At 43.1% G+C, this 23,220-nt stretch overlaps 2 protein-coding genes across 2 annotated transcripts; both read right to left on the bottom strand.

The window, feature by feature from the left end:
* Nucleotides 1–2,067: 2,067 nt before the first annotated feature.
* On the bottom strand, nt 2,068–10,309 carry LOC139212839 (serine/arginine repetitive matrix protein 1). The gene is made up of 10 exons (XM_070843386.1): nt 10,257–10,309; nt 8,791–8,855; nt 7,901–8,590; nt 6,906–7,547; nt 3,993–4,105; nt 3,778–3,883; nt 3,554–3,650; nt 3,058–3,129; nt 2,825–2,974; nt 2,068–2,617 (listed from the first exon to the last, which is right to left on the bottom strand). The coding sequence occupies exons 2-9, from the start codon at nt 8,829–8,831 to the stop codon at nt 2,834–2,836; spliced, it is 1,902 nt and encodes a 633-aa protein (XP_070699487.1). The 5' UTR covers nt 8,832–8,855; nt 10,257–10,309; the 3' UTR covers nt 2,068–2,617; nt 2,825–2,833.
* Nucleotides 10,310–12,848: 2,539 nt separating this feature from the next.
* map7d2a (MAP7 domain containing 2a) lies at nt 12,849–23,062 on the bottom strand. The gene is given in 17 exon segments (XM_070844044.1): nt 12,849–13,144; nt 13,256–13,871; nt 14,607–14,643; nt 14,868–14,918; nt 15,058–15,162; nt 15,334–15,517; nt 15,619–15,766; nt 15,874–16,250; nt 16,358–16,473; nt 16,552–16,658; nt 18,454–18,543; nt 19,174–19,270; nt 19,477–19,640; nt 20,307–20,384; nt 20,492–20,659; nt 21,096–21,188; nt 23,026–23,062. Coding segments are annotated over 17 exon segments (2,727 nt in total). The 3' UTR covers nt 12,849–12,885.
* Nucleotides 23,063–23,220: the final 158 nt, after the last annotated feature.

Raw genomic sequence — 23,220 nt, 5'->3', positions numbered from 1 at the left:
GAACACACGTTAAAACATGCTTTGCAGAACTAACTGAAACCCATAACTACACAGAATTTAGGCCATTTTCAATGTAATGAGCCCAAATCTATGTGATCCCAAAGCCTGCATTAACATTCAGCCGATTTAACATGCAGCATTCAAGCATGGTAGTATTTCAACAGTATGTTGCAACAGATGTAACAACAATAGTTGCAAGGCTTACCGGGAATGAGGGCTGAGCTATAGCTGCCCATCGCGACAGAGAGGAATACAAGTGCAGAGAGTGAAAGAGAGAAAGACCTGCAGAGCCTTTAAGTCTACATCTACAAATGACAGATTGGAGCAAGTCAGCGGAGCAGAAACCAACAGCTCAGTGCAGTCACCCAACATGCTACACCTTTAAGAAATGAAAAAATAGTAATGATATTTGATCATCTATTACCGATTGTTGTTTATGAAAGCGGGGGAAGCTAAATGTGTGTGCTACAGTGGAGGCAGCTGTGTCTCATGCCACAGCAGTGAACAAATGTGCAACACATGCTGGAACCAGTGCACAGAAAGGAGCACAGTGACATAGTATCATCATTAGTAAACACAGTAAACCAATCACAAGATTCTTGTCAGTTCTGATAGATGATAAACACATTCACCTCGTTTGGCCAGCGTCACCGGTGAGATACAGCAGCATCTGTGGTAACACAACACCGTCCATTGTAACCCAGTGCGGCCCTGCGGAGCATGCTGTGATGAGGAGTGGTACTGTCAGGGCTAAGTTTAGCGCGGGGACAGAGAGGAGCTCCACTCTGCTCACAAATATCACCGTGGCAGAGCAAAGGGCGTCCATAGACTGAAGGGCCAAAGGAACAAAGTGGAGCGCAGTTAAACAAGAAGAGGGCAGAAGACAGAAAGCAGAAAGAGTGATGATTTGTATTTATTGTAAAACCTCAGGAACATTCTTTGACTGGCTTTAATGCCTCCTAAACATTACTTCAAGGGGGACTCCACTAATTTACACACAAAGCTGAGATTACTCATGAGTGCTATTCAGCCTGTAAAATCAGTTGTATAATGTGGTTCTGGGGGGAGATCATAAATTAAAATAAAAACTGAGGGTGCTGTCAGGGTCATCTCAGCATGGGCTCAAGACTTTGTAACAGAGAATCTCTGATTCTAAATCACATACTTTTTCTTTTTGCTATAGCATGTGGTGCATCTGCCCTCAAACAGCGTTTAGTTTTCAAGCAGTAGGCAGACAAGTGGGACATACTTCTTCATCATAACAATGCGCCTTGAACGATTTACTTTAAAGATTAGAGAGGCTGCTGTCACCCGTCTGTGCTCTCGCTCTGCAGCTCAGTCAATGTGACCTCTATCTACTGCTGTGCAGAGGACTGAAGTTCAGAACAGCAAAAAATAAGTATGCTGGCTTTCATACTGTTAAATGCATGTGGATGTAGCAGGACATCCTGGTATCATTTTTCTGGGATACTCAATAGTACATAGATATGGGCATTGGGCACTCAGCACCAGCTGAGTTGAAAAGAATAAGTATCCAGAAGGCAGGGGGCTCTAATGAAAAAAATGTTCAATTGCATTATGGGAAATGTAGGACCAGTTGTTTTGGGAGCTTGATCCATACCAGTGACATGTGATATGTCAACCCCTGCTGCTTCAATTTTGGGCATTTGTTCTCAAATTTTGTCTAATTTGAGTCCTCCGACTAACTTAATGCACATGCAGTAATGAATTGCTGGACCACTTAGAACATTTTCAGGAAAATCTGTAATCACTTTTGATTTAATATTAAACCGTAGTTGTTAGTCAGATTCCAACTGTGACGACATTATCTTCAAGTGAGGGAATAAAGCCGATAACTACCAAAAAGAATACAATATAAATGAATTGCCATTTCCAAGATACTTTGGCAAACAATTTGTGAACATAAAAGCTGGTTTTCATGAAAGATGTGGTTAAGAAACCTGAATTACAGCTTTATAATCTAAAAAAAAAAAAAAAGCAGTATTATCTAAAGGATGATTCTGTCATTTGTCCAAATCTACAAGCAAAACAAAGACATCTCTCAAATAGAGCTTGTTAAATCAGATTTAATTTCAAGTCTCAAACAACAAACTGAACATGTGATTATACAAGTTTTACAAGTAGGTGCCACGTGTCATTCGACAAGCAGCGGTTTCAAAACATCTGTGACTAATTAAATAGGACATCTCACACGATGAGTCTTTACAAACACTAAGGTGAGATATTAAAGTAAACATTTCTTGGACTTAACAAAATCGGCTGCTGCTAGTCAAAAGAAAATGCTAAAACCATTTCTGTAAAATGATGACTGCCATAATCACAAGCAGCAAATCCCAAATAATTGTACGCTGGAAAAAACAGGTCAGTATAATGTGAAGGCAAGTGTCGTAAACATCCGCAAACAAAAGTACTGCAGTACTTCAAAAATGCAACAGGAATACTTGTACCAAAGAACAAATGTAAGCAACAACACTTCCACAATATACAAGCAGGCCGGGGTGGGTCGGGTTTGTGCAGTCCACCCAGCAGAGACGATCTTGATGAGATTTTTTTTTCCCCCCAGAGTTTCCAGTGTCGTGTTTCCAGAATATGGCACCTGTGTGGAGATGAAGATGAATCAAGATTTCTTTACAGTGAAAAAACAAAAAAGATAAATACTGCTTCATAGCCAACTCCATACCAAGTATTAAAAAGTTCTATTATGGCTTGAAGATGGGCAGCATTAAAAAAATAAAAAATAAAAAAAAAAAATCACCTCATGGTGCATTGCAAGCTAAAATTTCCTCACATTATGATAACTTACCAGAGGTTATCACCAGCGCTGTTGGTTGGGTCCTCGGTTGTACGGTACACGCTGACGCATCACTCTCATGGTGCGATACTTTGACACGATATTGTAACTTTTTCTGAACACTGGCCTCTGGTTTGGGAAGGGACGTGGCACTAAGCTCTCCTATAAGACACAGTCGAATATTAGTTACTTAAGAAAGCCGAGTCAGTGAGTACTGATATTTCCCAGAAGAGGGGTATGCATACCATCAGCGGTCTTCTAATATTTCCGGACAGTTCAGGGCCCATCTTCCTTGGACCGCCTGTGAACTTTGGTCTCTGTAAGACACAACGGTGAAGGCTGAGTACATACAATTATCCTTATTCATTCCTTATACTTCGAAAACTAAAACATCCTGCAGATGAAAATGTATATTCACATCATTGTTCGGTGGTCACAACACAACTGAAATTGTTAAATAATCACCAAATCAAGTAAGCTGATATACTTCAGTGGTTATTCATAGTGAAGAGCTCAACTGTGATTGTATGGCTCCAATTTTGAGGCCACATCCATGAGGCGAGGAGGCATGATCTTTATGCCTCTGTTGGTTTAGTTTCAAAAGTATAAAATGTGATTTAGCTGTGAACCTCTAGCACATTATACACTGTGCTTGTAACCATGGCCCATGTACCCCTGTAATTCTTGATGAATCATCATATACAGCTTCGCACAGTCTTATGCAGTAAATATTTCATTCACCTGCATGGGCCCGGGTCCGGGTCCAGGTCCGGGTCCTGGTCCTGGTCTCCTGAAGGGCCTCCCAGGTTTGCTGTTGTCCTGCATCATATGAAATGGCCTACAACAAACAAAAAGGTGCATAAGGGAAAGGACACTCTGCAAAATGCTTGCATTTAAACTTTGGAAAACACTGCACTTCCTAAACACGTTTCAAACACTGAGAAAGACGATCCTGTGAAATGTACCTATACGTCCTTTTGTCCACATAGCCCCGTTTTCTGTCTTCAGGCGATGATCTGGAATCATTGGTTTTTGAGAGTCGGCTGTTCTCATCTGTATCTGAACAGCGCTCTACAAAAACATTAAATATTAGTAACTAAAAATGTCAAACCTACAGTATAAAGGACTGTCAAGTGATGAGATATACATAAAAACATTTTTTTAAAAAAGAAAGACTTACCAGTCCTTGGTTTTGGGCTGCGAGCTCTCGGAGGTGAGCCATCCTTAGAGGAGCTCGGCCCGGGGGGCCAGTGGGACAAAACAACGAGGTCCCGTTTCTCTATGGGAGAAGATCTGGGGACAGATGAGTGGGGGCAGCGTTAATGACTTCAGCAATCCTATCCCTGCATCATGTGAGACCTATGTCAGTGCATGAACATCTTAAATGTGGCCTGGACATATTAACATCACCTCATTCAGTTTATCAGAGTTTAAAAAAAGGAGATAAATTGCAAACAGTAAGAAATAAAATGACCCTGTCGTGTCAAGAACTAATGCAATTTAAACCACAAATGAACGGCAGTGTTTTGCAGGCAGACAAATGATCATAAAGCCACGCATCACACATGGGTACTTACAAAAACCATAGACTGTCCATGCTTCTTTACTCCTATTTTTTGTACCCTGAATCAATCTGAGCTCTCTTCATTTACTCAGCATTGTTAGAGCAGGCAAATCTTGGAGAGAACTTTAAGATATCGGTTTGATCACATCATCAAATCTTCCGTCTTCCCTCTTTCGGAAGCACAGGAGGACAATCAATGCCTTGTTTTCACAGTTAGAGGGACGTCAGAGGGGTTTGTCATCAGGTCGTTCCCAGTTGTTCCTTCAGTTGTCTTCAGTCATTTTCCCTCTGCAAAAGGCTTTCACAAAACGGGCATCACGCGAGATGGAGATTCCAATTCCAGTTTCCAGAGACATCTGTGCTTCTGAGGTGAACGGCTGAAGACGTCCTGGCTGGTGATCGTGGCAGCGCAACGGCTTCTCCATGGCGGTGCAGCGGTTTTAAGAGATGATCTGGTGTTTGTCTGCCCACCACCAACGTACCAAAGGCTTTGCAGCTCCAACAGGTGAGATCTCCTACTCTTCTTTAAATGCAAGGTGTCGGGCATGCTACACAGTGCCGTTTTCCTCTTCATGTAGTAGTTTTAAGTGACAGTGGGACAAAGTGCAGAGAATTGATGGACCATCTTTTGTCCACATCACAGGTTGATGTGCAAGTTTGGGTTGGAGGCTGTTGGTGCCATGGACTTTGGATAGCTCGTCCTTGTAAGGCAGCTACTGAATATTCCCTCAGGCTGATGATGCGCACCTCTGATTATTACACTTCAGACGCATGTCAGATTAGACACAGGAACTGACCACAGCACATGCTGACCTGTGGGTCCAGCCCAAAAGCATTCACACCAAATAATACGGTAAGACTGCAAAGGCCAAACTGATGCTGCTTCTGTCCCAACACACTGAATTTAGGCGGCTTGCAATCTCCTGGTTCTCTTCCATCTTAAATTCTTGCTCAGGGATCTGTCTTGTTTCACCATTCATGTCTTGTCTTTTTTGACGTGGGGTCTCCTTTTGTGTTCTCAGCCACTTAATGGATCAACTTTTTCCAGCTATTTAGCAAAGCACATCAAGGCCTGTTCCACTGGTGGCATTGTTGATAAAATGGCGGAAGACACAGTAGCTCTAATTCTTCAGCTTTGACACCGTTGAGGCTTACTGAACATCTGAATGTGTCAAGTTCCGACAACTGCAGATGCAAAAACTCCTGTGCTTGGATTCACTGAATGACGTGCAAGTAGTTGCTGTAGTTTGGCTCCTCTTCACTCTGTAAATTCTGAATGGGACCATCCACAAGGTTTCGTTCCTCAGGCGGTGTACCATCGTGTGTTTGAGCCCGACGAGCACATCCTTGTGGCATGAATTCTCCTGGCACAACAATTTCCACTTCTGTGCAGCACACAAATTGGGTGTTATTCTACTTTGGGTCTGTAGTGCATGCATTCACGTAGGTCAGCTTCTGATGAATGTGTGATGGTTAAAACTGCTGAATGTGGTGCTCTTAGTCAAAGTTAAACTGCTTGGCAGATTCTCGGCCTCTTTAGTGTTTGCGGTTTAAGGTCTATTGTAACCACTTTGAAACTTCATTAAGAGGTTTCATTACTGTTGATCTGATGTGTATAAACAATGGAGTCCGAAATTTCAATCTTTGAACGAGTTATGTAACAGTTAATTTATCAGTCGAGATTAGTGTAGCAGCTCTTTGTCACCCGACTCCAATGGCAGCTGGTAAGGACCTTCATCAACAGACATTCCTCTTCACCGTTTTGTGCATTTTGTTGCCTCCGTCAGCAATATCACTTTCCTCCATCTTAACATGCTGTGACTATGTTCGAAGCCATCATGTCACAGCTCAGACCAGCTTTGTTTTTGGAAATCCCATGATCAAACATGCCCCTTCTGACGTTGCCGTCTCAGTGCTGCGAGCCGTCATTTGACGCATCTCTTTTCCCCAAGATCCATGTGGAGATGATATGTTGCCAATAGTTGAAGAGGGGCAGCATGGTTGTTTCAGGTGAGGTTCTTTAAAGTGCAGTCCTCATCTCGCATACACAGATACACCGTTTTACACTAGATGTTGCAACTTCAGCTTCACTGTGCTTTGGTTCTCTATTGAGGATGAAGAGGTCTTCACAACATGCTGAAGAGCGCTTCTTTCAAGCTTATAACACTCAATGCTGACAAACTGAGGAATCCTTCAACAGCACAGATCAACCATTTTCTCCACACTTATCAAGGGCATAAGCTTATTTGTCAGGTATCAAACCACGTTGGCTTTACTGGTACGATGCATAACATAGCACTTTCTCTTCAGCCCACTTGATAGGAAGATACTTTGAAACATAGGCAGCACGCAGACAGTGAGGCATTTGAAAACGTAGCTTTTCATCAACTGAATCAGTGTTGCACATTTAGCTCATCATCACGACATCTCCATTTTCCACAGCTGGCACCCCCTTCACATAGAGACATTCTTTCTTGACCTCCTAATCACCAAGCCCCTGCGAACAGTGCTAGAAGGAAAATACCATACCTGTGTGTGTTCAAGGACCGGCGAGACTCCACCTGTTCTTTGCCTGTATCTGAGTCTCTTGAAGACTTGCTGCTGCCATTGCTTTCTTCTCTGGGGGGTGACTGTTGTAGTTTTGCCTTCTTTGTCTCCAGCTTTTTCAGGGGAGCTACATTTGACTGGAAACGCTTCTTCCTGATAGCAAGAACAGAGCTGATATTTCCCCGTGAGGCAGGGTCACCCAGGTGAGGCCTGGGTTTCACAGATGGAGGTATTCTGAGCCTCATGAGAGACTCTGCTCTGATTTGTCGGTTCTTAAGCAGGTAACTTTTATCCCTAAAAGACAATGGTCTACCACCAAATGGCCTGGGAATACTGAGCAGCTGAGGTCTCTCTCTCCTGGGGTGTTTTGGATTGCCAGGTCCCAGTGACAGGTCTGAGGAGGGCATGCTGATATCCGATATCCTCCTCTTGCGGGATTCTGCCATTTGCCTCTCCTGAGGGCTCCTGTGGTAGGAGGATGATGGCGATGGGCCTCCTTTCCATGAAGGGGATCTGAAAGGGGGCAGGTGAGGGACATCTTGTGCCCTCTCTCTACTATGCGATCTGCTGCCCTGCCTCTCCACCGGGCCACGCTGCCGCCTGGAGTCTTGCTCAGACGACCACCTGCATATCCATCAAACAATAGAGAGATCATTACAATGATAGATCCATTGCCATGTTAAGTGGGAGGCGGAACTTTTAACTTTTATCTTAATGCAGCCCCTTCATAATGCCATGACAGAATGAAACAGGTAGGAGAAGCAAAATTTCAAAAGAGCAATTACAGATGTAATATTCCTCTCAATGGCAGGTGAAACCACATTTACATCAGACCCCCAATAATCCCCTCTAATAACAATGAGCTGGGGCTGAGTAGAGGTAATCATTATGACCCCTGTGACTGGGAGGACAGGGCCAGCTTCAGGCCTCCTCCTTAACAATTTTACCCAGCTGGGATTGTTGCTTCACTCTTGTACCTCTCTGGACATGAGCCTCTCCCATGCATCTCTCTGGGGTTCCTCTGTGACCCAGAGGGTCCGTGTTCTCCATTGTGTGGGTAAGAGAACGCTCCAGCCTCATTCCAGCGCTTCATGCCATGACCAGAGTGCTCATAGGGCCTTTCTCTGGGACTGTAATTCCCACGAGGATCGTGATTGCGCTGCTCCTGCTGTGGGAAGCTTGGAGGCCTATGTCGGCCCCTGAAAGAGCCCCGGTAGCCTGGCGTAGAGCCTGGCCTCCTGACAGCTGGGTGGTTGCGGAAATGTCTCGGGGAGGGCGACTTGTGATCTGAGGGGTGGCAATGGAAGGGCGGACCCCTCTGACTCGGGGATCCTTGTGCGGGGTTGCGAGAGGATGACTGATGCTGGATATGGGGGGAGCGGTTTGGCCTAGATGGAGATGGCCTCCTCTGACTGTGGTGTGGTTCCATTTTGGGAGGGTATGATTGAAAGGAATCCTGATTGTGGGACCTCCAGTGATTGAAACGTGGCTCCCTTTGCTCTCCCATCAGGGGGACTCTTCTGACAACTGGGGGTCGTCCTCTACCTCTGGAATCCCTCCAGTTAAAAGGGGCCTTTTCTTGGTAGCCCTGGACATCCCTTCGGCTTTTGGAGTTGGGGTTGTAATTCCTTTCATTTGATTCAATGCCATGGCCATCTCCATAAGGTCTGATGGGACAAGAAAAACAGAAATTGGTGGATTACAACACATAATGCCATTCAAAGTACCCCAATTTTTCCAAAAACAAGGGCCAGCATCTGGCTTAAACCCCTCTTAGTACCCATAACTAAAGATTTAAAATTTAAATCACAAACATAACATCAACGTATCATGTAATTGTCTCTTGACATTAATGAGAAGATATTACCTGGGCTTCAGGCGTGGTGGCCCAAAATGTGGTCGGACCATCTTTAGAAGTGAATCGTGAATAATCTACGGACAAAAAGGAAACCAAATTGAGCTGACATACTGGTTGACCCACAATCTTTGACCTGCCCAGACTGCATAGTTGAAGTAAGCACGTTTATAAATGTCTCTTAATCACCTTATAGTTCTTTATCTCACTCAGATATTAGACAAGCTCAGTAGCTTAACATTGATACTTTCATTATGCATAATATATAATAAGATGAGTTTGACACAATAAAATTACTGTGCAAAAAATGCAAGCATTTGGTGTATGATACAAAGTAGTGTGTACATTTTAACAAGCTGCATTCAAAACTGTGAATAAATCAAATTAATTTTGAATGCGTTCGTTTAAATCATAATGCAAGGGTACAAAGTTCACATTTCCTCAGCAGTTGGGGTTCACTATTGCCTTAACTCGTTAATTATTCATCAGAGTTGAGTCAGTCCTAATCTAATCAGTGCTATCATAGATAAAAAAGGATCATGTCAACTAGTCGGTCAGATGTCATTTGTTTGCCTTTGCTGTCATAGCAACAAATTACTAAACAGGGAGTGTACTGTGAAACTACTTCATCAAAGCCATATTACTCATTACGACTGAACATACTGGTTTATTTCCCTCAATAAACACTGATGAGACCTGATGTAAAAAGATGTGATCAAAATATAGAAAACACATGTCCGCATGCTTACGCAGCTTTGTCAACTTGGCACATTTGGTGACAGATTGGTGTCCCAAGTAATGATTTTATTCATCTTGGCCTAATGTGGGTGTAACATTAGTTTTAGGCGTCGACCTCTCGTTATCACAAAGATTCCTTTTATTAGAGACGCTTTTTTATGTCGCATATTTAGCAGTTCATTAAGCCAGCTGACAAACTCTAAATAATTAAAGATTGAAAAGGTAGCTTCGTGTTTATGCTGGATGTGTTTCTGTCTCTAGGGTGCCCCCGGATCCGTTTCAGTCCTGATCCTTAAATCCCGGTGAAGAACCAGGACAGATCGTGCTTCCATTTTTGGCGTCAGGAACTGGCAGCTGGCGGAGAAACTAACACGACTCGGTCGATATGGTCTTTCTGTGGGGAAACCAAACCCTACACTGGGGTGCCAAGAATCGCAGCGACGTTAGTAAACCACCTCGATGTTTGGCTCTGGTTTCGCTTAGAAAACGCAGAGGGGAAACCAGGGGGAGCTTAACGCGAACACCCTTATCTTAATGCTAAGTTTGCTAAGGCCAGTTAGCTAGCTAGCCTCAGCAGCCAGCTAGTTTGCGACGCCACTGGACGCAGCTCACAAAACATAGCATTTAAGTCGTAAGTCATCAGCTCATTTCAGCCACAAGTTAGCCAGAATAAACGACGAAAGGTTAGCTTTAACTTCCAATAAGCGCAATTCAACCATTTAGCAAACTGGTGTACTTACCAAAGACCAACTGTCGATTAAACCAGAGCTGGACGTGGTGCGACACGGTCGGGCGGCTCTTCTTCGTCGCTCCGGCCTCGGCTTTATAACCACAGACTGCAGCTCCACCTGCGGCCTAAAGCGCCACCTGCCGTCCGGAGTGTGAACTACATGCCTGCACAGACTGATTGTGAGCCTGTGTGTAGCACTAATGCATAGTTTTACTTGTAGTAATCTTTATATACTGTATGAAAATAAGTATCTATTTTACAAACTGGTTTTAAAATAATATTATATAAGTTTTATATAAGTTTCTCAGCAAATCTGGTCTCCCTGTTACTCCTAATGAACCTTTTTTGGAGGCATTGTGTGTGGACTAACAATGATTTCAAAAGTATTGTTATTATCTTTATTGATTCTCCTATGTTGGACCGCGCTATGGTCAAGATGTGTTTTCCTGCGCTCTAAAAAAGAACAACAGGGTGAGGCTTACTTCATGAATACACAATGGTTTTCCAACAATAAAGCAATGATCTATGCCAATCTGATTTCTTCCTTTGCACTTCTCATTCTCCAAATATAATCAGCGTCTCCCTAAGTTCATTGTTTGATAACACAAAGACACAAACAAAACTGCTGAATTTCCAGTTTTATATTTTATTGTTTCAGATAACACTGTTATGACCATGCTAACCATGCACAATGTCTACAGTAATAACTTAAGGAGTTCAGCTGACTGTGATAGACTGCTTGGAAATGTAGGTATGAGCAGGTTTGAATACTTTTTGAAATTGTTGTATATATCAGTTCTTGATACTCATTTGCTTTTCCTTAAATCAGCCCACTTTGCAAAAAAAAAAATGCTGCATTTTGGTCAATGGGAAACAGCTATGTCTGAATATGCAAAATATACAGCAAATCCTAACTTTCAGTTACTGTATGTTACTCTATTGCTACTTCACTTAAGACAATTAAAAAAGCCTGTGTCTTGTATCGTCTGAGGAACACAAATCTAAATGCCACTTTATAAGTGACATAATAATGTGTACAAGCTGTTGGCATAACTGATCACAGCGTGGCGGAGATGATGGGTTTCAAACCGAGGTTCAAGTATTACAGGTCACACACAACAAGCCCAGTGGCCAAACAGAAAGGATGAACATACACAGCCAGAGGACTGTAAAATGGTTAGCACTAAAATCCAGTAACTGATCTGTCCCTCATAAGGCATCTCTACTGAAATGACATTTAGACATGACAAAGACAATGAAAAATCTCAATTATTAGCGGGACCACACAGTACAACATGACTGAAGGAGAAAAACAGCATCTTTGTAGCTACAGGGTACACTTAGAAAGTGATTGTTAGGCAAAACTTTCTTCCCCAGAGCAGTCTCACACATCAATAGTCAGATATCTATTGATTAGACTCTATGTATATTACTGGGTGTCTAATAGATTAATGCATTCATCAGTGCTGTGCCTTGGAAACTCTTTACATAGAAAGGCACACTTACAGGAAACATTGTACGTGACAAAAAAAATGCTCATCTGTCTGTGTTTTCATCAATGGAGATCTATTTCATTAATGAAATCATTTAAAATGGGCAAATTGCCAGTGAAATAAGCTTTATGAATGTAATCACTGTATAGGGAGGCGACTCGCTCTAGTCTGCAACAAACATGATATACCCTTCGTTTGTGTAGATGCCATGTTTTTCTTTCTTCTTTTCGTTTTTTTTTTTAAATGTGCGTTAACATTCAACTTGACAGCTTTGGAATCAGCCTCCTCGTTCACGTGCAGTTAGAAAGTCCCAGTTAAAGATAAAAAAGAATAAAAGCAATCATCTCATTGCCATTACATTGAAAACGTGAACAATCCCGCAATCAGTCCTCGCAGGGTTAGGGCTAGCGCAGGACTGCAGTGGTCCTGAGACTCCTGCTGGGTTTTAGTTTGCCCGATAAATCCATTCAGTTCCAGCCAAATCAGTCATCAATACATGCACGGATAACATTAAAGGACATGTTTAGAGTATTACAAATTAGGCTATCATGAAACTGAAATAGTCGTGCCTTCCCCAGCAACACACTGAATTAGATTTCAAGGCTTAAGGAAAGGCATGTGGAAAGGCAGAGGTACAAATGCAGTCGTCAGTGCTCTGAGCAGGGATATGTGCAGGGAAAATTAGAGATTTTTACTACACGTCAGCAATGCTCTGTTTTCTACGTTTCTATAATATTCACAACCCTGATATTAGTCTTTGTTGTCATTATTTCACGTGTCCAGACGCACCCTCTCTCCCTGACCCTTTTTCACATGTGCTCATCTTGCACACACACACACACACACACACTCGTCTTCATGACAAGAACTTTAGAGTCAATAAAACCTTTGTCGCTTAACTTCAGTAGTCAGTTGCTATGTGATTAGAATACAGGAGTTTGGCTTATATTGCAAGTCACGGTTTACAGGATATTATTTTTTAAGTTATTCTCTATGGCTCTATTCCCATAAATGTAGTGACACAAGGGCACACACTCAAAATATGATGACACCCTGTGAGTGTATGTGTGCGACAAAGAGAGAGGGAGAGGGAGGAAGGAGAGAAGACAAGCGAGAGAGGGAGAAAGAGAGAGAGAGATTAATGGACTACTGGATGCTAAGTTTATTTGAGGATGGGGCTGACATCCCGATGAGCTTTGAGTCTGACATGGGACTGACAACACCCTCAATGAGGTTCTTGTTGCAGTCGCCCATGGTGCCGTCAGAGGACAGTTTGGGGTAGGCGACACTGCCCGTCAGATCCATCAGATCTTCAAGGGCACGAGTGTTACTGATACTGCTGTGCTGGATTTCGTTGATCGGTGAGAACTCTGGGATTGAGATCAGCTCCTCCTTTGAAGCAGGGCTGAAAAACAACAATAATAAAAGAGTTTATCATTGGTGTCCAAAATCAGTGGTGTTCTTGAGGGACCATACAGATCATACAGTTCGACGTTTATAATACAGGACGACTCACCTGACCTCCATGGACTGCACCTCGTCACATGACCCCGTACCCTTCACATCTAGTGGCTCCAGCTTGATGACTGGTGGGGAGAGGTGTCTCACCGGCAGGGCTGTCACAGAGGGTCTAATAACCGTCACCTGGGACCCTCCTTTAGCTTTTTCCTCAGCTGTCGATGCATGTTTGCTTACCTCAGCAGTTACATGGCTTCTCATCAAGGCACCTCCTTCACCCTTCACTGCTCCATTCATCATACCACCCTCCCTTTGCTTGACTTTGGCATCTGCTGTCGGCTTGGTCGTCTCTTTATTTATTTGGTCTGTGGCTTTAACATTTGCTCGGTGCTGCTTGTTTACATTCATTTCCGCCTCTCTTCCCTGTTGCTTGAGGACACCGGCTGAGTCCGGTCTCTTGTCAGGAACACTGCGTGTTGTTGTCACTTGATGAGTGCTGTTGTTCATTTGTGAGCTCTTCTGATTGTCCATCTGTGCTGCTGCTGCTGCTGCTGCTGCGTCCTTCTTCACCAGGCCACACTCCTTCGTATTGACCTGCTCTTTAACCTGAAACTCAACCTTTTTGACTGCTTGCACGTTCACCTGAGCATTAGTTTGAACAGTCTTTACATCACCTGTGGAGAATAAAGAGACATCACAGTGGGCTTCACTTTATTTGGACTGTCTAGTTAACATCAACTGAATTTCACTTGAGTCTATTCCCGCTAGCAGTAACAGTGGGTGCCACACATTATCAGGGTCTTAGTACATTGGCTCCGCTGTAACATCTAAATGAGTTGAGAGTTAACAGTGAACAGTCCAAATAAAGTGTTAGCTCACACTGTACAGAGCAGTGCCTGGATAAATCTTCCAAGGGCATTTTCAAGGGCAGCTAATTTTACAATCAGGTCCCATGGCACCGCTCTACAGTAAAAGACGCCCCAACAGCACAAAGAGAAAAGTCCTTGGCTGCTGCTCCACTTTCCAGGAAATACCATCTAACCTCTACCAAATGATTTTGAATCGAAGGCCCAAAGCACAAGCAAAAAAAACGTTTTCTTAAAAGCTGTTCTTTTTTCGGAATAGCCAAATCTACAATGATTACATAACAGCACAATCAAAAAAAAAAAAAATCCTGGAAAGACACTGGCGTCTGTCCCTTATTGAGATGTCACGCAAGCCAAGTCAATCATATAAAAATGTAGATTACTGCTGCGCATGCTCAAAATAAGCCAACAAATGAATCGCATCATAAACCGTGCATGCCCTGTTTGCATTTTTACAGCTGCAAGGCATACAGAGAGGGGTAGAGTAAGCAGGGACAGCAAGCAAACTTAAGGATTTGCAGGGTGACTACATAACATACTAACCTGGTGAGGAGACAGGCTTCGTCTCCACCTGTTCGTCCTTGTGAGTCAATGCAGAACAGAGACGATCGAGTCAACGTTTGGGGCAATCAGGACACAAAACCAAAGAATCACCAACAATAGAATTTAATAAAGATAGTAACATCAGAAAACCAGAGTTTTTAATAAATTAAAGTTGAAAGAAAAATTCCTGATCACACAATCAGCAGGTGGTTAAAGGCAGCAGGACTACTGTACGAGAACAGAGGGTGTCTCTTACAGTACCTTCAAGTCAGCTTCACCCTTCCTAGTTCTCTTCATGATCTCCTCAATTCTCTGCAAGAATAAACCAACATTTAATCACTGTGTGAACTGTCCAGAATTCAGAGTTTAAAATATTTCAAGTGTAACATGCAATCAGCAAGCACTGGTTGTTTGGACTTTCCTTTCTGAGGGTTTTTCTGCTCAAAATTACCTTTTTTCTCAGTTGTCTCTCCTCTTCTTCTTGCTGAGCCTGCAGTTCTCTGTCTTGCCGCTGTCGCTCTGCATCCTCCTGAGCCTGGACTTTAGCCTTTTCTCTCTAGTTAAGGTCGAAAGGAAAACAATATGTGACCAGAAATGCTAAGACAGAACCAAAATTAACAAAATATGTCAAAAACTCACCTGAAATTTACAAGAAATCACCAAAAATCTGAATCCAATACATAGCAACATTAGAGCAAACATTTGGCCCCTTAGAATGATCTCTTACCTCTTTGTCCATCTGAGTCTGAAGCTCCTTATCGTGATCCTCCTTCTTTCGCTTGTCTTCTTCTTGTTTCAGTCTTTGAGCATCTTCTGCCTCATTTTTCACCTTCTCCTTCACTTGTTGAGCCTTTGCCTCCTGCTGTCGTTGCTCCAGTGCAAGTTGCTTTCTCAGCTGTTCTTCCTTTAGTCTGATCCGCAAATGGATACGCTTATTAAACCCGCTCAAATGCTAAAACCCCAAAGGCTATTTAATGCTGTCTTTAATTCACGATTCAGTCATTAAACTCACCTTTCTTCTTCCTCTTGTTCCCGTTTTTTATCCTCCAGTTCTTTTTGAGCTCGAGCCTGACGCCTACGCTCCGCCAGCAACCTGGTGGCCTCCTCTGCATTTGTTGTACCAGCTGCCGCCTTCGACGCAGATGTGCACTGCGCTGATTCTGTGAAGCACACAGAAAGAGTGGTTTAACATCATGCAAGTGTAATAAAACATAATTTAGTGTGAGGTTACAAATGCTCTTCTGTTGTTAGCGAAAATAAAATCTACCTTTTTTCTTGTCTCCATCCTGAGCGTTGCTGTGCAATGTCTTCTCTGACGGATCCACTTTAGGAGACACGTGGTCCTTCCTGTCAGGGGACTGATTTTTCTCAGCATTGTTATCAAGAGTTTCACGTTTAGATGATCTGGATTTAGTGACCTCAACGTTGACCGCATTCTTCTCAGCTTGTGAAGATAGATTCGTGCTGCTGATGCCAGTATTCTTTTTCACTGCGGTCTCAGGTTTGGATTGTTCACTGTGTTTTTCCACCTTCACTTCTTCTGTTTTCCTATTATCAGTTGACAGGTTTGGACGATGTCTTGTAGGAGAGTAATGATACTGATGTGCATTGTTAGGAGACTGGGCACGCATCTTAGTTGCCAGCCTGCACACAGGTAGAGACGTTTGGTTTGAGAATTTAATGTTTTGTGGCGGGAAAGAAATCTAAAAAATAGTAATGTCCTCGCTGACACACCAAAAAAATAAACTTACTTGGAGGTAGTAGGGGAAGCTAAGTGCTTGGGGATACTAGCAGGGGACTCAGATCTCCTCACAGGGGATCCATAACCTGGGGACGCAGTTCTTCGATCTCTGCGTAGCCGCTCTTTCTGTAAGCAGTGTCAGAGCAATCCATTAATGTTTCATTCTTATAGATGTGCAGCATATGAATATGTGTGAGGTCTGACCTTGGGGGTATTGGGAGTGGACTGAGAGCCTCCCTGAAGTCCAGCTCTGTTGTGATCTGCGGGGTTGAGTGAGCCGCAGAAAGGTGACCTGTGAGGGCTGCAGGGTGCTGCGTGATGACAAACACGATGCTTATCAAATGAAATGATGGCAAATAACAAGTGACAGGGGGATATTAGTACAGTAGCCTAGGGGAGCTTAACTGGACAGTGTGTGCTGCACCCAACTGAAGCTTACAGACTAATTTTTGTGACCAGAGTCAGTTGGCAGAGATGATATTGTCTGTTGAATTTCAACAGTCAGTCTAGTCAGCCATAATCCTGCAGGTATGAATGTATTAAGGTCTCTTCTCTGCTTGAATTTGCAGGTATCAGCTTTTTTTGTTTACTTTTTGGGACAGTGGGAAAACGTACATGATGAACTTTTGTCCAGTTCAACTCCAAAAGTGACAAGCAAACATGGAGGGAACACATTCTTGTTCAGATTCTGCCAAAAACAGGCCATTGATTTCCCAGTATTAGATAAGGCCTGAGCGATGATAGGATATCGAACATATCTTTGCATTTCAACCGCCAGCATGAGCCAGTGATACAGTCAGACAGTCAGACATCATTTGGTGTGTCAATGCCACTGTCAGTCTCAGTGATTAATACAGTCTGTATGCCACTCTGCAGTGTGATGCAAGCACACACATGCCAGCACGATGGCTGCAAACAAAAAACCCCTAACAGAGTTGGCAACATTTCTCTCCTTGCCACACCCGAAACAATGAGCGCAAATGAAAACACACACAGGCCTTTTGCAAAGTCACAATCACAAAAGCAAAGGCCCTAAACATGGAACACATGGTGCAATACTAGCTAGTCTTCTTGTCATCTCTTGTCACGTCTCATCCATCTGTCACCATTTAAAAAGAGTAATCTCTACAGAGTGCAGCCCTCTCAGAGGGAGGCCTGTATCTATTTTAGTGCGCATATTTCTATTCTAGGTCATGTGCAATTAATCTGCAAAACCGTCTGCTCCAGGGACTCAGAGTCAGCACCGCTTTCTTTTTGAAACTCTGATCCCAGGTTATCAAAAAACAAATATGAAACGAACGCAACTACAAACTGTGAAAATAATACCCCTGGTGTTTGAGAGCATTGAGATTTTCAAGTCAATCTGATCCAGTATCTGTTAGTAATTACTGGGAGGTTACTAATCTGGGGAAACTAATCCGGTGGTTGACTTCTAGGGAAAATAGACAGAGTTATACAAGTATGTGTTTACTAAAATACATGTCACAAAGCAACACTGGTATGAAGATGATGAATTAATGGAGGAAAACTGTTTCTGCTGACAAGATTCACTCTATGAAAAAGCTGATGCTGAATCATTTTCTTATTGTCCTCTTTTTTTCCTGTGCGGTGGTCCAGTTGCAACCGCACAGCAGAGTTCGTCTCTACAAGAGAGGAAGCAATGAAAGTCCCCCCAGGACATTAGGAAGATGGAAATGTTTTAAGCTCGATTCTGCCTGAAAATTAGGTTATACCATGATAAGAGCAGTATTTTTGGATAAATGTTTGGAGATATGTCAGTAAAAGCTGAGAACATCTGACTGTGAATTTGTATCTTTTGCAAAAATAACTCGAAGATAAAAGCCACTGCAGCAAAGCACAAACACAGCAAACATACCATTGCCCGGAGTAAATACAGATTACTTTGCAGATGTATATTATATCTAATTTGCACCATCAGAAGTTCAACAACAGAGCAGCTTAACATCCATGCAGCACAGGAAGAACACATTTGCCTTTGGTGTAGTTTTAAGCCCGCCCAAAGGCAAAACAAACACAGACATGGTCACTGTTGGCTGAACGAGAGGGGGGAGTACATTCGGGAGGGCAAGGGGGGCTTAACTTTACCAGATTCGCTGGCAGCAGGAAGGGGGGAGGCAATGCCATGGGAAAAGGCGGAGGCAGCAGAGAAAGGGAGTGGGGCATTCTCACTGTCACCTATAGGCAGCGGGCGGAGCAGAGCAGAGCAGACAGAGCGTTATGAACACTTTATTTGACCAATTCCTCATCCAGCTGTAAAGACCTGGATGGGAGTTAACATATCAGCAGGGATGTCGTGGTGTTCTAACTTTTGTCTAATTTAAAGCCATTCTGTCCAGCTGTGGTGCCTCTCCAATGCTGGTTTAAATAAAGACAGAAATGCACACAGATGATTGCTGCGTTATCACATTTCCATTATTTCAATCAGCTGCAGAAGTTTAGAAGATGTCGTTTAGTACCGCACAGACACCAGGGCTGATATGTAGCTCCATCCTGTCTCTGTGGGAAACCAGGAATACATTTCTGCTCATGCGCACTTCAGCAGCCAGGCTGTCGGCAAAGATCAGGCCAAGAGAAAGGCTCTCTTTAACACACGCATGTACACGTACAATCCCACAACACACATACACACACATCCTGTATCATGGTGTTTCACAGAAATACAGCAAAATGCAGTCCTTTTGATAAAAGCATATTCTCTTCCACATTCTGCTACTTCTCAGTTTCAGATCATTCACATCTACTCTGCCATCCAAACCTCTTGATATCCAGAACAATCTCTATATTTGCAACAACATACGATCTTACCTGCTCCTGTGGGGCAGCCTCTGCTCCAGCGTTTGGTTCTCTGCTCCAGCTGAAGGCTGCGCTCCAGTGAGCGTTTCATCAGGGCCTCCAGCCGCTCCTGAACGCAACACAGCAGAGATGATCGTTATTTGAACAGTGTCACCTCACTACTAAATCTGCTTCTCTGTAATTCTCAGAAACTGCCATGGATAAGTCACATGACAGTTTTTGTGTATCTTGCACACACACAACCACAGATTAAATCGATAGTCAGATCTTGATGATAGTGAATCATGATTATGATTTGAAGTTAGATCCGCTGACCCTCTCCTCCTCGAGCTGCTGCCTCCTCTTCTCCTCCACTGCAGCTCTGCGGATCTCCTCTTTCTGCCTCTGCTCCTCCAGCCGCTTCCAGCGTTCCTCCACTGTACGTTCATACTGCAGCCGAGCTCTGCGGTCCTTCTCCCGGATCAGCTGCTCCCTGGCCGCTGAAACAGAGAAGAATGATTATGCTACAGGTTCAGTGGAACAGACAATTGAGTTAATGGACCAGTGCCGTTGGCTTTTTGCCTGTTCAGCTGGTCGGGTTCAAATTCAGGTTATATCCCACAGGGGAAATATAGGACTCAGATATTTGACCACTTTGCAACAATAATTTGATGAATACATTTTAATCTCTCTTCAAAATATACTTTTTAAGAATAATGTATTGCTCTTTGGAATATGGTAATATCTTTTTTATTCGAAACACTCACTGTTATAATCTGTCATCATATTGGGAACTTTAATGTGTTACAGTGAATTTGATTTTGTCAATCCACACCCAAGACTATCATAAAGATGGAAATCCTTGTCATCATGAGGCCACTGCAGGAGCTGCATGACTATCTGTGAGCAGGAGACCTACTTTTGTGGATTACTCTGTGTTACTGTCACAGTCTCTGAACTGACTTAGCTCATCATGTCAAACGTCCAGTGAACTCAAAGTGAATCCTGCACTGGCTGGCAAAGTCCTTCCACAACCAATTAAACTGTAGAGAGAGATAAATGCCATGACAAAAAAACTTTGCAGGAACAGGACCTGAAAGGCATTTCAGAGCCTCTCCCCGTTCACCAAATCAGCACTTGTGCCAAAACACCACGACATCACCTACCCAGGCTTCGCTCCCTCTCCTCGCGTCTCTCTTTGGCTAATCGCATCCTGTCGTCGGTCTTCATATAACCCTCTACAACTGAAAAATGAACGGAGATGTCAGGGAACACAAAAAGAAGAAAGAAAGACAGCCAAATTAAAGCAGAGAGAAAAAGCATTTTAATAGAAGCAAAAGTTGGGACTTACTTTGTTTACCTGCATGGTTGTTGGCGATATTCGCTGCTAAGTGTGAGGGGGACGCATGTCCATTTATGTGTGGCTTCTTCTCTGTGTTAGATGGAGCTGGGATCACCATGACAGGAGGAGAGAGGGAGAGTACATGTAGCTTTGAGGAATGACATCAGCGCCACAGGACTGACCTGCAGTGCTGCTTTGCTACCGGCAGAGGGGAACATTTGCTCAGCTCTGTGTGGGGCTGCTCTGTGTTAAATGCACTGAGTTGCAAAGTGCCAAGTAGCTCCATGCCAAGGGCAAACTGCAGCAATATGCAGGAAAGAGCGAGCTGTCCTTGACGTGATAGTTACTCCACATATGCTGAATGCCTCTTTTGATTATTGTTGCTGAGCTTTTGTTGCTGCTGCAATCAGATCCTGCGTTCACTGATAACAGAGCAGCCCTGAAACACATTTTCCTGACATGTCATGTCACACGGTCATATTGTGCATTCTATGATATTTTTCTAGTAATTATGCAGTAATCCAAATCCTTTTGTAGGTCATTCTCATCCAGATGAAACCACTTAGAAGGAAAGTGTGAGTTACGTGACATAAGCCAGAAGGCGATTACTCACTAGTTTTTCCAGTTCGGGCAGGAGAGCTGTGACCGTTAGTCGGCGATCTCTTGTCAGGAAGTAGAGTGATGGATGGTGGTTCCATCTTTTCACCTAAGGTACACAAAAACAAAAATAAATAAGAGAATGCACAGGGTGTTGATCTAAACAGTGAGCTCATATTCCCACATTACCATCACAAATCACAATGGCTGTAAATGGAGAACTTTGCAGTGTGTGTGTGTGTGTGTGTGTGTGTGTGTGTGTGTGTGTGTGTGTGTGTGTGCTGATTCGCGTTCACAGCTCACAGAGGAGATCGACACATCACACATTACATCATACACTGTAATAAGTCTGTGGTTAAGGGAGAAATAGACACCTCAGAGTAAATGTTCAAAATATGATCCTTTTTTTTTAGTTTATATACTAAAATGAAGCAGGTTATAGTGAAGCAAATGTCTTATATCAGTATCTTAGTTGAAATTAACAAATTAAATAAATAATACCTACATCTTATGTAATATAGATATCAAGAGTTGATAACAGTCCTCAAATAATTAATCAGAATCTCTCAATATGTTAACAAAAGTGGTAAAAAAAAAAAAGTTTAATTCCACAAATTCACTCAATCAATATGTGCACTGTAGGCTAAAGCCAATAAAGTGAATGACTCTCTTTTCAGTCTGGGTTTTTATAGTGTAAAAACCTGGCAGACAACACTGAGAGCTCATTAACGTGGTTTAGCTGATGAGCTGTCCGTATTTCACTTTGCTATCTTGATCTCAACGTTTATGCTCAACTGATTTAACTAAACACATTACTGTGCACATTTGTAATGCTTAACATGTAACATTTATCATTTTCCATGACAGCATTTTATTGATTTCTTCAGCGGCCACACTGGTAGTCTACCTCTAATGACCAGGGCTGTATTTACTGTAGCTTTTATGGTTTTGAGGGGAATACAGCTGTTATTTCTATATCTTACAGAGCTGTACAGCTAATGTTCTTGAACATTAATCCTGTTATTGTAAAATAACACAAACTGCAGAGACAAAATGATGTGTACAAGATGCAGACACAGAGATGATCTTGGTCAGAGCTTTAGAAAATAGGTCTAAAGGTTCCAACATGACTATAATGTCTCCAGTGGTCACTTTGTAGGTTTTCCAGTAGATATCCAGTCTCAATAAAGCAGTGAACTAGTGTGACAGGGGCTCATAGTATAAACTCCCTCATACAACTGTATCACATTTGATTACTGACCTGCAGGGAGATTTCCCTCCTTTCAGACCGTGGAGGGTAAATAAAATGTGAAAGCTTCATCTTCACCCTGCTAGACAATGGCCCAGTCTTCAACCCACAAAGTCATCACACAATGGTTTGATGCTCACAGTGCGATCCACGGGTCTGTCCTGAGTCACAGGCGTCAATCCAGCCCTCCTCTCTCCTCCCATTTGAACCCTTTTATCCGATTGAGTCGCGTCATCATCAAAAATAAATAAATAATCAGGGGAAAAGGCTACACATAAAGCCTGATTTTGCTTTTTGAGCTACTGGATCCTTAAAAACCTGTACCGCTGCTATTTCCTTATGAGAAAATGTGAATCACACAATGACAGAGGACGGAAACACACAAAGAGGCACTTTCTCTCGTGATAATAAAAAAAAAAAAAAAGCCATCAGGCCTTGCGATTTTGGGTTTATTCTAAAGGAAATATAAATGTCTCTGTGTATTGTTTGACCATGCAGCTTTTTCACGTCCAGTGACACCAAAGCAGCACTTAGTGAACAAACAAAACAGTGAAGCCGGATCGTCCGCGCACATAAAGCAGTGGAAAAGCCAGTTGCGTCATTCGTAAGTCTGCTTTAAACCACGGCGCAAGCACAACAACAGAGCCGCATGATGGCATGATGATACCGGGATTAACACGCGTTGCATCAAGCTTACCTGTTATTGCATTGGTTGATGCGACTGTCTTCGCCATGGTGGCCGCTGTCACGGGCAGAATACACCCAAAATGTTTGGACGCGCGGTCACCCAAAACACTCTGCAGTGATGCCGATGCAGCACAGGTGTCCTCTTCCCTCCACGGCAGCGGCAGCGGGCGCAGCCACAGCGGACAAAAAAACAACCGGACACCAT

The sequence above is a fragment of the Pempheris klunzingeri genome, chromosome 14 (assembly GCF_042242105.1).
Source record: "Pempheris klunzingeri isolate RE-2024b chromosome 14, fPemKlu1.hap1, whole genome shotgun sequence".
Classification (NCBI taxonomy): domain Eukaryota; kingdom Metazoa; phylum Chordata; class Actinopteri; order Acropomatiformes; family Pempheridae; genus Pempheris; species Pempheris klunzingeri.
This window is presented reverse-complemented; position numbering and strand designations above follow the sequence as displayed.